We start from the raw sequence: 15,683 nt of genomic DNA on the forward strand, positions 1-15,683 counted from the left end.
GATTCCTCTTGCAACTACTAGCAGGCTGAGTCTGCAAGCTTTGTGGATTCTAGGGCTAGAAGGCATTGTACATGTCATGGTTGGAGACCTCTGCAGTTGCTAGAGACACTGGTGACACAGCTTTCAAGTAGAATGGTCTGTCTCTTCTCCTCTCCTTAACTGAAAGAAAGAATAAATCAGTAAATTAAAGTTCTTGCCCAAAAGAATACAGGAGTCACTGAGTTATTTTGTAGTAATACTGTCAGAGGACAAGACAGAGAGAAATTTGGTAATTTTGTACTGGTTATGAATTCCTGATGAAGTACTGTGTGCTGCTTCACTGAGACTTATCCAGATACACTGAAAAATTCAGTAACTTCATGCAGCCACATCCAAGAAGGATACTTCTCTGTGTATACATTTCACAGAAGACGCTACAGTTACCACAATGAAGTGCACTGTATGGAAGGCCTTATTGTGAGCTTTAGTTTTCTTCTTTTTGCCACCTTCTGATTTTCTAAATGAATTAGTGTGGATTATTGCTGATACATGTGGTCACAGGAAAAAGCAAGATGTATTTTTGTACATATATAAACACACACGTATGTATACACATATGTGATTACAGATAATTAACTTAGGAAGAGAATAAACTAAATCAGTAAAGTTTTCTTGAAAATGGCCTCCAGAAATTATTGCTATCGATGTCATCCTCTGAGAGTTCACGAACTTGCTCTAGATAGGTGTCAGTTTTGGCTTCAGATGAGTGATTCTCTCTCCTATGCTGTGTATTTCAAAGGGTGTGAAGGTGCACAGGCTTCAGGCAAATAGCTGTGATTTGCAGGAAGAAAGCTGATGCTTAGTGACATCCTGTGCAATTTTCATGCAGCCAATTTCCGTGAGAGCACGTCCCAGTTGTTTCCAGCACCATTACAATTCTGTGAACAGCACAGAAACTCTATTTGGGGGAGTGTGTGGGACTTTTCCAAATATATTTTATCTCAACACTGTCTGCTAACCTGAGGAAATATTAGGCTGCTCCCAACACTACTTTTATATGTCTTTATTCCTTTATTCACACTTGTGACAGGAAAAGACAGACAGGAAGCAATCCATTCACTTTCCCTTGTGACCTTTCTCCTGTTGGGGATTATGGAAACAAGAGTAGAAACGGTGTACAACTTGAAGCCCATTAAAAAAAAGCTAGTGGTGTAGAGTTTGTAAAGCCATCTCTGGCTTTAAGACATAAATTGCTGCAAGGACATGGATACTCAGAAAGTAAGGTTTTCACTGAGATAAAAGGAAAGCCCTGTATGAATATGAAGTGAGGCTTAGACAAGAAAAATTAGGAAGCCAGCAGGAGCGGGAGGCTCTGTGAGGAAGGAGGGGGCTGTCATCCTGTGTCCAGGGTCCCACAGGCAGTAGCTGATTAAGTTGAGGAGGGTTGGTTCCCCTACCTGCTGGTCATTTGACTGGCAGAAGTTGTATCCCTGAAGTGAGGATAGCTGAACTAGATGGGTGTTTACTTCAGCGTCACTGGAGCCTGTCTTGTCATCCTCACCGCGGCAACAGCAACTTTGGCCAAAGCGGCAAGTGCTGCATTGGATAGGAACTGTCCTGGCCTTCCTGGTTTACATCTCTCACATCCAAGTTAACACATTTGGCTTATTCCATGGCTTTGGTAGCCTAAATGGGTTACCTGCCTTTCCTCCTTCTTGTTCTTTGCTGGAGGCATGAGGGGCAGATGCTGGAACCTGCTTTCTCCACTTTGGTGGTTGCCCACCGGCCAAGCCATGGAACATCCTTGCTTGACAGACTAACAAATGGATTAGCTTTTTGTACTATTTACATGAGCACAAGTTCTTTTCAGATAGGCAATGATTTGTAGGCGCTTTTCAGAGTCATTACTGCATCTATTTATGGGAGAAGAGAAAAGAAAGAGTTACTGTTATGCCAAGAAGCTTATGTGTCCTCAGGGCAAACTCTTTCTGAGCTGGATATCTGCTCTCCCTCTAGCTTATAATGATGGTAATAGGAGGGCTACCTATGATTATAAAGGAAGAAAATAGCCTTTCTTTGTTGTGTTACAAGAATGTGCATGTACTTCTAGTTTTAATAGCATACTTCTAAATCTGTTCTTGTATAATATTAATAAAAGCTGTAAGGATCTTTCATTAGAAGAAATATGTTATTTCCTTCGAAGTACTGATCACCGTTGATTTTGGGAGGAAGGGAGATTCCTCTGAATTCTTTTTTGTTGTTACAGAGTGCCTTCTAGCCTGATGAAACCATACTGATATTTAATAGTTTCTCCAAACTGTGCCAACTGATGAATGGGTTTTCACTCAGGAACTTCTTGACAATGTTTTCTTCAAGAAAAGAAGTGAAAAAAGGGATTTCTTATGCAGAGAGGGAATTTTCTGTAGACACATTATTCACTACTTGTAAATGTCCTGTCCTGCCAAGTATTTGACTCACTTGTTTTTGTTGTTCCAGTCTTAACTCAGCAGTTGAATTGTTAAACATGAAATTCATCGCTCTTGGCAGCAGCAACCTAACAAAATTACTTCTTTCTTCGCCTCTAGCTGGAGAGGGGTAGTACCAGGACCTTGACAGTCAGTACCTATGAGGCAGGACCAAAAAGAAGGCTTTGCTTAGATTGCAAGTGGTGCTTAAGAGCTTATCCTGTGTAGTGGTAGGTGAGTGCTGTTTTGTTCTGAATGGTTGATCCTTGGAGCAGGTTCTGTGCAAGGGAATAGCACACAGATAGCAGCAGAAGGTGAAAGGCTATAACATACTGTTTAATATCCAAAGTTTTGCTCTTCATCTATCTAAATACTTCTGGATTCTTCAGATAAACTACTGAGTATCTAATAAGTGTTTATTGTATCCATTCTCTCATGGAGCTTGTGATATCAAGGAATTGCCATTACACTTACTTTACAGATTTGACAAGGCTGTGAGGCAGCTTCCATGGTATGAAATTCCTAGGGCCAGACTGAATCTAATAATGTTTGTGTTAGTGGCCACTGTGCTTTTGGTTGTGATGGTTTAGCTGTTGGAGGTCTGCTCTGTGAATAAGCTTGCGGTTAAAGAAAAATGGAAAGGAGAAATGTTCTTCTTTAGAAAGATTAGTTCTTGTTTATGATGCAGCCACATACACAGTCATGCTGACATAACAAGGAGCTGCTGCTGCCAGATGCTTTTCACCATGAAGCTGTGGCCTAAATTATATGCTCAGAAAATACATGTCAGAACAAGAAATGGATCACAGGTACTTAAGTTAGGCTGCACGCTACTTCATCCCGTAGGTCTTAGCTTCAACTGGGTAATTTCAAATTCACGTGTTGCAGGGTTTTATTCAGATTTGCTGCTTCACTGATGGGTGCCGCCTTATGTGTTCCATGGATGTGTCATACACTTTTCCCTTTGGGAAAGGGGGTAGATGGAGTAGCTTTGATTCCTTCAACAGGGCATAACTTGTGTTCTGAGTGCAATAATGTGAATTTTACTCCCTAGGTTTCTTCCAGAGGCCTATTGTTACATATAACCGTCAGGGCTGGATACTTCTGTGAAGACTTCATATTATTTTCTACTTTTTTTCCAAGCCAGTATCTTAAACTGTTGCCTAAATTTGGTCTATTTGCCTTTCTTTTACACTTGTAAACACCTTAGGGAATTTCTATAAGGTGTTTGTTTTGATAGAGTCAAGTACACACATAGAAATATAATATAAACAGACCTACTGAAAATTCTGTTTGATCCAACACTAATTGTCGTCCTTGGCTGTTCTACAGGGTAGCAGAAATCCTAAGTTTTCTGCTCTGGTTTTCATTCTGAATCATTTTTAGTAACAGTAAAGACACAACTCTTTGGCTCTATCTTGTTTTTAAGCATCTTTTTTCTTGTTAAAGTAAATTGAAATTGTTTCCTGGGCACAGAAACAAAAGCCAGAGTGTTTTGTTTACAAGAGGAATCATGTTGAAATAAGAACCTTGTTGAGGTATTTTTCAAAATCTGTCTTCAGGGAAATTATGCATCCTCAGGAATAAAAATAAAAAGGTGGTCTCAAACCTAAAATATTGATATTAATCAAGGATGCATGGGACAGAAAAAAACTTTGAGAAAATCGAGTGAAATTGTAAATTGTATAAAATTGCAACAGATTATGTTAGTCAAAGGAATGAGTACCATTTTTGCTGTCCTTTTCTGTCCAAAAGATTTAAGTTAACAAATGTAATACTTATTACCAAGTAAAAGCAATATACAGTATGATTTTAAATAACGTTTATATTTAAGTTTATAAATTGAAGTTTCATAAAGGTTATTATGTCATAAATTACAGCATGTAGTTTTATGATATTGATTATCTATGATACATTTTAAGTATTTGATTTAAATTGACTACGATTATTGGGGAATACAACATTAATCTTTATCTTTATTCAAAAACGCTGTGCGATTTTGCTGTTTCAGTTAATTTTTCTTCATGTTTGGTCTGAGAATGATGAGAAAGTGATGACAACTTTAATTGTGCTACTGTTAAGCACGATGATTCACCATTTCCTCATAATATTTTAACTCTGGCAAATGCCTACTGAATCCAGAATAACATAAATCGTTTCTGTGTATTTATTGCTAAGTGTGCATGTTTGAGGTTGTGAAATGTGAAAATAGATTCTAGATCAACAGATTTTCATCCGGAATTCATCGATTTGATTTGAAAACAAAAGTTGTCAGTATAGGTGAGACACTGAAGTAAATTCTTCATCTGGAAACAAAATAGAAGAACTTTTTTGTCAGGTACTAGTTCTACCATTTGTGCCGTATTTTATTTTTCCCCTTAGCAAAACCCTGCACCTTCAAACCAGGAAATGTGACTGCTAACAAATACATCATTGTGGAGAAAAACAGGAAGAAAAAATGTAATTTTTTTTGACCAGCTGAATTACAGTGTCATAGCACTATTTTGAAACTTGCTGAGTAGCATGTTTTGCCAAGAGCAAATATTTAAATTATAGACCAGAATCTGTTGCTTTATTATCATAACCTAATAGAGGTATCAACATGTTATTTTTTTTTAATATGGGCATTGGATAGAAGAGGGAAAGAAATACTTTAGTGTTTTGAACTCCACATTCATCCAGAATGGGAAGCAACCACTTCACTCACACTATTGAAAATATGATTAAAAAAGCAAGTTGAAAATACACTAAAGTTAGTAATACCAGTACATTAGGTTTATGTTTTGTGTTACCTTTACAAGACTCCCAGTTAAAAAACAGAACAGATCATTCTAGTCTCTGTAGTTCTTGAACACAGAGACAAGCCCTTGAAGCAAAAAATAGGAAGGGCGTGGTGGTTTATTTCCATTTGCTGCCCTTTCAACCTCAGATTTAGCCAAAAGCAAAAATGTATGTATAATAAAACTGAGAGCACAGAAGGGAGAAAATATTTATTGGTATGAAATATAGCTATGGTAGTCATACATATTTTAGAAAACTGCTATGTAATATGTAGTGCTGCAAGGGTTATTTTATTAAATATTTTTTCTTGCATAGCTGGAAATTCCTCATCAGTCTATTTCTGTGATCATTTTGAAAAGCTAAAGAAACACAACTGCTCTTACAAAGTATGTTTACACTTCACATTGGAGTACCAAGAGTGCCATTTTCACACTAAGTTTGCTGAGGAATTATATATGCATATTTATATTTTATATTTATATTAAATACATGAAAATTAAATTATTTAAATAGTTTAAGTTAATATTTTGAAATATTTAAAATATTTAAAATATTATAGTTATGTATATATATATATATGTTGACCACAAGGCATGTTAGTTCACATATTGGAGGAACATCCAGTTCGTCTTTCTTAACGTGATGTTCTGGGAAAATTCAGGAGGAGACCTCAGGAGGTCCCTAGTTTAACCTGCTCATAGTAGGGTCAGCTCTGAGGTCAGATGATGGGTCAGGGCTTCATCCCTCAGCCAGGCAGCGAAAACCTCAGGCGCAGCCTCTCTGGGCAGCCTCCTCCAAAGCCTGACTGTGTTTATAGTGAAAAAAAATTCCCTAAATCTTGCATGCACCACAATTGAGGGCAACAATGCACGTAACATTACACATTTAACTTGAAGATTCCTTGTCCTTCCTGTCCCCTAAATCAGCAGTAGTTTCAAATCTTTCTTCCTCCTTATGCAGTCCTCAGATAAATTGCCTTAGTGTAGTACTCTGGATGTAATGTTTGTAGAGCTTTGTGCCTAGGTTTCCCTTTCTGCCTTTTTCTATTCTTTTGAAAATGCAAATCAATAAATAGTTTTTAAATGGATAGTAGAGCGACCAAAATCAGAAATCTCACTTTGCTCAAATTGTCTGCTGCCGAGTGCCCCTGAACCAGCAAGTGCAAGTTTGTCAGTAAGTTTTGTGCTGTGGGAAAGTATGGAGATTTTTATAGTACTGAGTTACAGCATCTAAGTACCTTTGATAGCTTTGGGAATATGTTTTTTTTTGTTGTTTTTTTTTTTTTTCCTTAGGAGAGAAATACTTACAGTGATGTCAGATGTTATTACTGTTAGTTATTGTTTAACCAGAAACATAATTCATAGCACTGTATGAAACATAACTGGTGCTTAATGGGACCATATTTTCACAGTCACTCTGTTCTATTTCTAAAATCTTGTCCATCACTTAGTGAACTTCTTCAAAGAACAGGTATAGCAGCATGCTATCTTTAGGGCTAGGAATGTAAGAAGTTGGAAAGCTGTCTCATGGAAGGTTGTTTACACTTATCGCTGAAGAATAATTAGGCACTTTTTGACTCTTGTCATTTGTCTTATTAGGTAAACTGTGCGTTGGAAACAAACTAGCCACTTATAAACTTTCCCAGCTATGTAACTTCATAAAGTACAATACTTTATCAAAGCAAATCCATTAAACCTCTGACTGGTACTCTTCTCTTGGCTTTGATTGCAGCACCACACAGAAGCACCTAGCCCATCATTGCTACCCCCGTCAGCTTTACCATTAGATGTATTAAACAATGCCGTTGCTGGATTTAGTACTGTGGAAGAACTTATCCGGTACCTTGAGCCAGATCGGTGGCAGCTGGATTTGGAAGACTTGTACAGGCCAACGTGGCAACTTCTTGGAAAGGCATACATTCATGGAAGAAAATCAAGAGGTAAATTACTTTTCTGTTCGGCCTTGCAGTTTTCTACAGATGTGTTTTCTTGATAAAGAAACAGTAATTAAGAACATTCTTCACCTCAAACATTTGATTCCAAGAAAGGAATACATTAGAGATCATTGTTGGTAGCTATTCTTATGATCATGGTATCTGAGAAAGGACAATAACTAAACTTAGAGCTTAAAGGAACTTAGCAGTATAAAGTAACAGAGTGAAAAAAAAATATAAGCAGAAAGGTTACCTTTCTGTAGGGAGTCGAGAGCTCTTTCTTTTCCACTGAGTGGTAGAGCATCCTGGCTGAGTGGTGTAATCTAGCTTTGTGGGTTTCTTTTTTTTTTATGGAGGATAACATTTTTGCTTCGATACGTTTACTGTATTGTATGAACAATTGGTTTATTTTGTTAGAACTGTTCCAGTCCCTACACCACGTCAACTAAATATTTATCTTTGGTGATACCTTATGAAATCACTGTATCCATGTCCAGTTTGACCATGGAGATTTCAACTTCATTAATCAGATATAAAGTAGATTATGTATTTTGAGAGTTGTGGAGCTGTTTCTTGTTCAGCAACTCATTTTCTTCCATCTACATTTGACATTTTTGCATTTTCCACAACATGTGATCCAGATGCTGCCCACTATTTCATCTTTATGGATTCCGTGTGGATGGATAGCACACAGACAATACCTCCTTCCTTGCCCACCACGCAGCAAGAAAATGATGACATACGGGAGTAACTGAATAGAGTCCTCTGTTGGCAAATGTAAACTAGATTATCATCTGATCAGCAAGAAAAGGGAGGAGATGAAACCTTTCGTAACTCAAATTTAATTTTCTGACAGCTGATTCTTGGATCAGAGCCTAAAATTCAGTCCTTCATCCCTACCTCTGTTGCTACAGCTATGCACACAACAACTAAATTAAGAGTCAAAGAGGAGGAAGTCTATTTAAAAGCTTCCAGCAGTGGACTGTGTCTTTCAGATAGTCATTTAACGCTTTCCTAATTAAAGGGTTTCCGTGTTTGCCAAATGTATGCCATGAGCATACAGTAAGTGGGAGAAAAACAAAATGTAATTTGTGAAACCTTACATAAACTAAAATGCAGGTGTTGGATAACATCTATATAGACAAAAATGACTCCCTGCAAGACATATCTTTGAAAGAAACTATCAGAGTAAATCTTTTAAAGACTTCTAATTAGACGCTGAAATAGATTTTTCCACTGAATAAACATATCACGGTATTGCCACATTCATCTTGAAGAGACCACCCTCAGACTGCATTACTGTGTAATTTAATAGCTTGGGGCGGAAAATATGTCCAGTTGAGATGACATAGTATTAACTGCTAGGTCTATTCAATAGATAGGGAAAGCAAACTATTTATTTGTGTTTTTATGTTTCGTTTGTTATTCCTTTTAGTGGCATGTTTGCTGTATTTAAAAACCTTCTTAAGAAATGTTTGGGAGAAGTGCATGCCCTAAAATGTTTTTGTTTTTGTTTTTTTTCTCCTGATTCCAAATTATAGGAAATTATTTTCTTATAGTTAAATATAAAAGTTTTTTGCAATATTTCAGTGTAAAAAACAAATTACTGTCCTGGTTAACTGATAAATATCAGTTTACATCTAGATCAAATGTAAGTCTAATTGAAAGTGTGTTTTATTTTATGCAGAGTATTGTCCTCTATTCCTACTTAATAATTTGTGTGAAAAACTATATTTAGATAACCTAAATTCCACAGAACTTCTACGTCTGATGTTTTCTCTGGATAAATTGTTTTCAAAAACTTATAGCCAGGAAAGAAGAAGCACCAAGTTCAGAAGCTTTGATGTCTAAATATAGTCCTGAATTCTTTTATAATATTAAACATACTTTAAAATAAAATATATATTACAGTGCAAAAAAAATGATCGCATCACTTCCCACAGAAATCTTTGCGTAATCATCAGGCCACATTCTGCAGGTGTTTTTTTTTTAAAGAACAGAGACATAATACAACCATAGCACTTAGTACTTTTCTAGGATAAATGTTAAGTGATTTTTTTTTTTTTTCTGTTATCCTTGTTTGCCGTCCAAAAATTGCATGGGAACCAATTTTGAAAAAGCCCTGTGCTATTGTAGGAGCCAGTAAGAAGGTACACTCCCAAGAACATCTCCAAGATGCTTCGGAACTCAAACCATTCTGTTGCTTTCTGTGCCCACACACAAGTGTCCCAACCATGATTTCCAACTGGAAAAAAATAAAAATGAAAACTTGGGAGAAGAAGGGTTAATATGGTACTAGATACAAGTCCAAGAAGATGCTAGACAGTTGCACTTACATTTTTCTCTGCTCCCCCCTCCTTGCTCCCCTTATTTTTATGTTAGTGTTTTCCATTCATGTGCTACTTCAGAACCTTCCATTCCTCCTGAGCTAGTGCTAAACAAAAGAACTTTGACTGTTCTGTCAAACGTGATACATGAGTGGAAGCCAAGTTGAAAGAGTGTTTAAATGTTCACATTATAACAGGTACTGTAACTCAGTGCACTTGGGAAATCCACATAACCTTTTATTGTGGTTAAGTAAACACTTTTAAGGGAATATATACATTCTCTCATCTAGCTTCATGCCCACAGTGTGTTAAAATAAATTTTGGACAGACAGATACTCTTTGAAAAAATAACAGCTTCATTCACACACTTCAAAGAAGTGATTATATAAGCACTAGATAAATTTGCCACAGACCTTTTAATAAAATTGAATTACATAAGGTAGGGCAAGGGTTCATTGTAAGGTATAATAGCAATATACCTTTATACACTGTAAAGCATGGCAACAAAATGTGACATTTTTCATCTCTCCTGAAGCCCATCATTACAACAACAGATGCTAAAAGTCAGTGGCCAAGAGTTGAATGAGTTCTTGCACAGAATCTTTTTAAAATTTTGGCCTGCAGGTCTGAGGGGGTTCCGTTCAAATTCATTCCAATTCTGGGGCAAAATGTGCAATACACTTCCTGCTTATTTTAGCACATTGCCCTTTTCTCTATTATATAACTGTATCTAGTTCCAGGAAACGGATGCATTCTTTTGCTGTTGTGAAAAGACAGGAGTTATCAGGAAAGCTGAATGCCACACAGGCATCCCTCTCCTGTGGATCAGCTGCCTTGCTGGAAAAAAGGCAGCAGTGCCTGACTTCTCCTGGTGAAGGGCCAACCAGACGTTGTATTAGGACACATAAGCCTAGCCTCTTGAAGTTCACTGTACCAAGCAACTTCATGCTCTGTAGAAATCTACCAGTAGAAAGCATAACAGAATTAGCATTTCTCTTGTGTTCAAGACATTTTATCCTCATTCAGACAATTCACTTCTTACATGTTTGAAAATGTAACAGGAGAAAGTTCTCCATTCCACAGTCCTTGATTAATGGAGGTAGGCATGTCCACCCTCTAAATGGCTCAGCCTGGAGCTATTAGCTGATCAGAAGAACTTAAATCATTTTTAATTTCTCACAGCAGATCTCTCCCCAGTAAGTTTTGTCTCTTTTTCTCTGCTCCCTTCTCAGCTTTCTCCAAGGAATGTTCTTGCAGTGTGGGAGGCAGAGTTGTGTCCTATCAGTAAATTTATTGGAGTTATTACACACTCCTCACTTTTAAAAATCAGATTGTTTATTTAGGAGCCTATGTTAACCTGATAGTGATGGAATGAAGTGCACCAGCTTGGCATTCACTGTAAATGTCAGCAGAGAAAAGGCTTCAGTGTGTTTAACTTACCCTTCACCACAGTAAACCCTGACTTATGGGTGCCAGTATATGGATATGGTCTGTGAAGAAAATATTTGAAGAAAGGTGGAATGAAATTGCTGCCCAAAGATCTGCTCCTGAGACAGTACCTGTGAGCATGTCTACTTGGGAAGTGCATCTTCTAAATTCTATTCCCTACATGTTTAAATAGAGTTGATAGACTCAAGTTCTCCGTGGTGATCTATAGGCTCTTTACATGGTTAGTACAGGGAAAAAAAAAGTATTTCTCCAAAGGGCCATTCAGATCAGGAACATATTTCAGCTTTGTTTGATAGCTTTTTATTTATGAACTACTAGCAATAACTACAAAGGATTTCTGAAATAACATTACTGGTTAATAATACGATTTTTAAACTGCACTGTGTTATTTGTATTCCTAGTCTATTCTGGAGTTAGCTCAGAAGCAGTTGGCTTCAAACTCTGCTCTTTTGAGATATATATTTCAACAATCTCAAAAGCCGTATTACTATAGGGTTTTAGTTTTTTTCTTTTGTTCAGGAAGATAAAATCATACTAACCAGTTGGAATACACTTGTGAACTGGACACTACTTCTGTTCCTTAATGGTGGTAGGTTTGGAGAGATGCAGTTCAGATGAAATATCCCAGATCATGATAATATAAGTCTGGCTTTTCTGGAAGGAGTTAAGTTGCACTGATTTTCACAAAGCTAAAAGATGTGTTATTTTTTTTCACTAAACCAATCCCAGGTTTTTCAGTCTTAAATGCCTCTTTCAAGGTTTGTTATTTCTAGGCTATGCAGCTAAGCGGAACCTAAAGTAGTGTGCCCTCTTTCTGATCTTTTCATGAACTAGCAGTTTGGCATAGTGAAACTCTAGCATGATACAGTGGAACCAGAGTATAGGCAAACTGGTGCCATATATGAATAACTTTATCTTGTATTTCAAGGGAGGTGCCTAGAAAGAGGAGCAATATTTTATTTAAGACACATGAAATGAAAACAATGCCTAAAAAGCAACAGAAATTCATATATACACTACTATGAAGGAGAAGGGGTCCTCTGAAAAATGGAGTATACTAAGATTAATAACACATACTTGTACAGTTATTTGTTGTCTATACAGTATTCAGTGGTGATGATACAACTTCTTGAATTTCTTTGTCCATAGAAGTGAGAAAGTATTTATATCCAAGAGGAACTTAATTATACCACCCTTGAAAAAAAGCTGTAATTGACATTTTTTTCGTCAGGGTGAGGTTGGAATGGTTTATGCAAACTAACTCAAAAATGTGTTTGAAAGTTTGTAGTGTTCTTAAATGTCATGTGTGTTTCTCAAATCCGTAATTAATATAGAATAGCAACACTCAAACTCAAACAACATGCAAAGCAGCCAAAGCTTATTTTATTTAATTTGAAACAACCCCTCCAGAGTTATAAAATAATTGGTGAATACTCCTAAACAAGGATCTTTCAATTTAGGTTTCATATTATTTATATAACTGCAGTATTACACCTGTGTGCTGAACTTGTATGGCCTGCACAAAATTGAGTTTTCCTCAAGGGTTTTGCAGCGTTCAAGTTGGATTACCACCAATAAAGTTGTATTACGAATCAGAAAAGCACCAGTTTGTTTGTCTCTTTGCAGTGGTTGATCTCAACCTCCTAAAGGAGGAGGTACGACTGTACAGTTGTACCCCTCGCAACTTCTCAGTGTCACTGAGGGAGGAGCTGAAGCGAACTGACACCATTTTCTGGCCATTGTGTCTTCTGGTTAAACGTTGTGGTGGAAACTGTGCCTGTTGTCATCAGAGTTGCAATGAGTGCCAATGTGTACCAACAAAAGTCACCAAAAAATATCATGAGGTATGCACTTTTTTTTTTTTTTACATTTGCATGTTTGGAAATATTAAAAGCAAAATAAATAATTTCTTTTTACTACAGGAATGTGCCAATATATATCTTAACATTGTGTGTGCTGCACTCATAGTAAATAAGTTAAATAAAGTAAATAAGTCTTTTTTTTAAACCACTGTTAATGAGGTGTTACATAAAAAGAAAAGGTATCTTTTTAAAGTACTTTTCTGTGGAACTCTTAAGTCATTTCTGAGGTATTTGTTAACTGGTGCAGTTTGGATACATCACAACCACACCTCTTTGTTCAACTTTCTCTAGTGGTAGATATAAACTCCATGAAGGAAGAAGTATCTGTCCCATTTCCATTGTTATAAAGTTATAACTGAAATTATTTACAACTGAATTACCTAATAATTCAATTGGTTTAACTCTATTATTAGCCCTTAAAGTTAATGAAGTAGAAATATGAAACTGCAAGACTCTCTTCTTTGATACAAGCAAGTATCTGTTCAACATGTTTTAATCACTTTTGTGAAGGAATTGACGTAAAAGCAAAAATAAAAATTAGTGGGTGGTATAAATGTAGAAATTCAGCTGAGGAACGCTAATTTCTTTTAATAGGCTTCCTGTCATCCATTGTGTTTCCAGCGCAGTCTAACTCATAGTCTAGGTGTGTGATAAAGCGCTTGCTGTTCTCTTGATGCTTTCCTTCTTTTCCTTCAGGTTCTTCAGCTGAAGCCAAGGACTGGTGTTCGGGGATTGCATAAATCATTGACAGATGTACCCTTGGAACACCACGAGGAGTGTGACTGTGTGTGCAAAGGGAATACTGAAGGATAAACATGATTTAATTGTGCTGTTTTCTTTTGAAGCACATTCAATCAATGGCTGATTCTATTATGGGGCTTGTGCATTATCTCCTTCTGTAATCTCAGTTGTTTGCTTTGGGGATCTTCCATCTTCAAGATTTACAGTGAGCTCTAAAAAGAGGAGAAGCCAAACTGGGATTATATGTTGTGTGACAGCTCTGTTTGGAGGCCCAGTGAAAGGATGGGAGAAAGGCATCAATGAGGGATTTCAAATATATGTATTGTTTATGTCCCCCACAGTTTTTTTGACAATACATGGATTTATAATTTAGGAGAAAAAATTAAGTTAGAAGGCTCACATCACGGAGACTTGATCCTGCTGGCTGGCTCATTTCTACAGCTCCAGTACATCTGGCCTCTGGCTGAAAACATCTGAAATCTCTCTTTGTGTTCAACAACTCCTATGTACTCAAAGCATTCTCTGTTTTATAAACTTGGTTTATAACAGACTGTCTTGTACCGAATTAAACTTAATTTGTCTAATGCTGGTAGGAAAGACTGGATTTTTCCATATGCTCTAGCAAAGCTCCTGCCTTTTAGAAAGAAGACTGGACAATAACATGAGCTAAGGAAGCAAACGTTGAAAAGAACAGCGCCTTTATTCTTACTACTATGGCCGATGATTTCTTGTTTGTTATTTTTTATCGTGTACATTTTTATACTCTCCTTTTGACAATATAACTATTTGCTTTTCTAAACTTGTTAAATATATCTATTTTTACCAAAGGTATTTAATATTCTTTTTTATTACAACCTAGATCAACTATTTTTTAGTTTTGTGAAACTTTAAAGCCAGATTTGTACAGTTGGAGGAACAGAGATGTGGTTACAATGGGATAGGAGCACTATATTTTTACAATTTGTTGCTACACAGTGAAAAAATACATTTTTATTTTTTTTTTACCTGGAAGCACAGTAATAATAAACAGAGATGTGTGGATGAAGCTCAAAGCTTTGTTAGCTCCATGATACTGAATATACAAGAGACAGACGTTACTGTAAGTGGTTTCAGAAGCTGATGTTGAAAATTCCCTCTCTCCATTCTGGCCTTTGTTCCAGTAGAAAAGAAATGAGCATAGATAGATGCATTCTGGCTTGTTTAACTGTTTAATTTCTTTTAAGTAGGATGATCTACAACATAAGAAGCTCAGTGACTTACAGCCTTCGTGATGCATCACGGTCATGGGAAGGCAGCCTTGTTAATGTTGAAGTGTATGGTTTTCCATTGACATTTATAGCTGTTTAAATTCTGTTCACTCACAGGATCATAACACTTTGGTACAGTTTGACGAAATATGGTTTTATTTCTTCTGTACTTTGTATCCTTTAACCAATACACTTATCCCACCCTATGCAAATTGAAAAGAAAACAGTAAAGTATTTTGCTTGTAAAATGCTTTAACATTATGCCTAGTTTTTTTTTTGACTATTGGATTTGCAGATTGTAATGAATCACCAAATAAAGTAATAATGCTAATTTTGGGAGAATATACGTTTCTGTGTGATTGCATATATGTATCTGGTCAATACACAAAAATAGAAAAAAGTGAAGAGGGTGATTCTCTACCTATTTTGAAAGTCAGTTAAAAAAATGAAAGTCTTCTGTTACCAAGATTTTCACTTGTTTTATTGATTCTGCTTAGCTCTGAGACAAAAATAAATAAATAAATAAATAAACAAGGGGGGTGGGGGAAGGAGAAATGTGGTGGTATTTGTATAAACATTTAAAATGTTAAAAATTGAGTGGATGTGAAGCCATCAACTAGAAATAACATCGTCTGTTATTGTTTCTATTATGAAAATGAGTTCTGATGGTGGTTTTGCATGTTGGTATGACTTTCTGATATCAGTTCTGGAAAATTCTCAGGTGAAATCTGATTCTATCTTACCTGGCCTATTTTACCTCACCCTCAGTCTCTTACTGAGTAAGACAAATATCTGGTGTAAATGCAGCATATAATTATCCAGTCTGAACATTAACCCTATTTTAGAATGCAGAATTGTGGACACACAGGAAATGTGGTTTACTTGAATTTTGAGTCCCT

At 36.4% G+C, this 15,683-nt stretch overlaps 1 protein-coding gene across 2 annotated transcripts in view; it reads left to right on the forward strand.

Annotated features, from left to right (window-relative positions):
- PDGFC (platelet derived growth factor C) overlaps positions 1-15,123 on the forward strand; it is a 120,908-nt gene extending 105,785 nt beyond the window's left edge. For both annotated transcript variants that reach the window (XM_080588622.1, XM_080588621.1), the window contains exons 5-7: positions 6,957-7,164; positions 12,561-12,778; positions 13,493-15,123. In XM_080588622.1, the coding sequence (XP_080444748.1) occupies positions 6,957-7,164; positions 12,561-12,778; positions 13,493-13,609 (543 nt within the window). In that variant the 3' untranslated portion in view covers positions 13,610-15,123. The remainder of the gene's footprint in view (positions 1-6,956; positions 7,165-12,560; positions 12,779-13,492) is intronic.
- Positions 15,124-15,683: the final 560 nt, after the last annotated feature.

This window comes from Anser brachyrhynchus (genome assembly GCF_964034855.1).
Source record: "Anser brachyrhynchus genome assembly, chromosome: 4".
NCBI lineage: Eukaryota > Metazoa > Chordata > Aves > Anseriformes > Anatidae > Anser > Anser brachyrhynchus.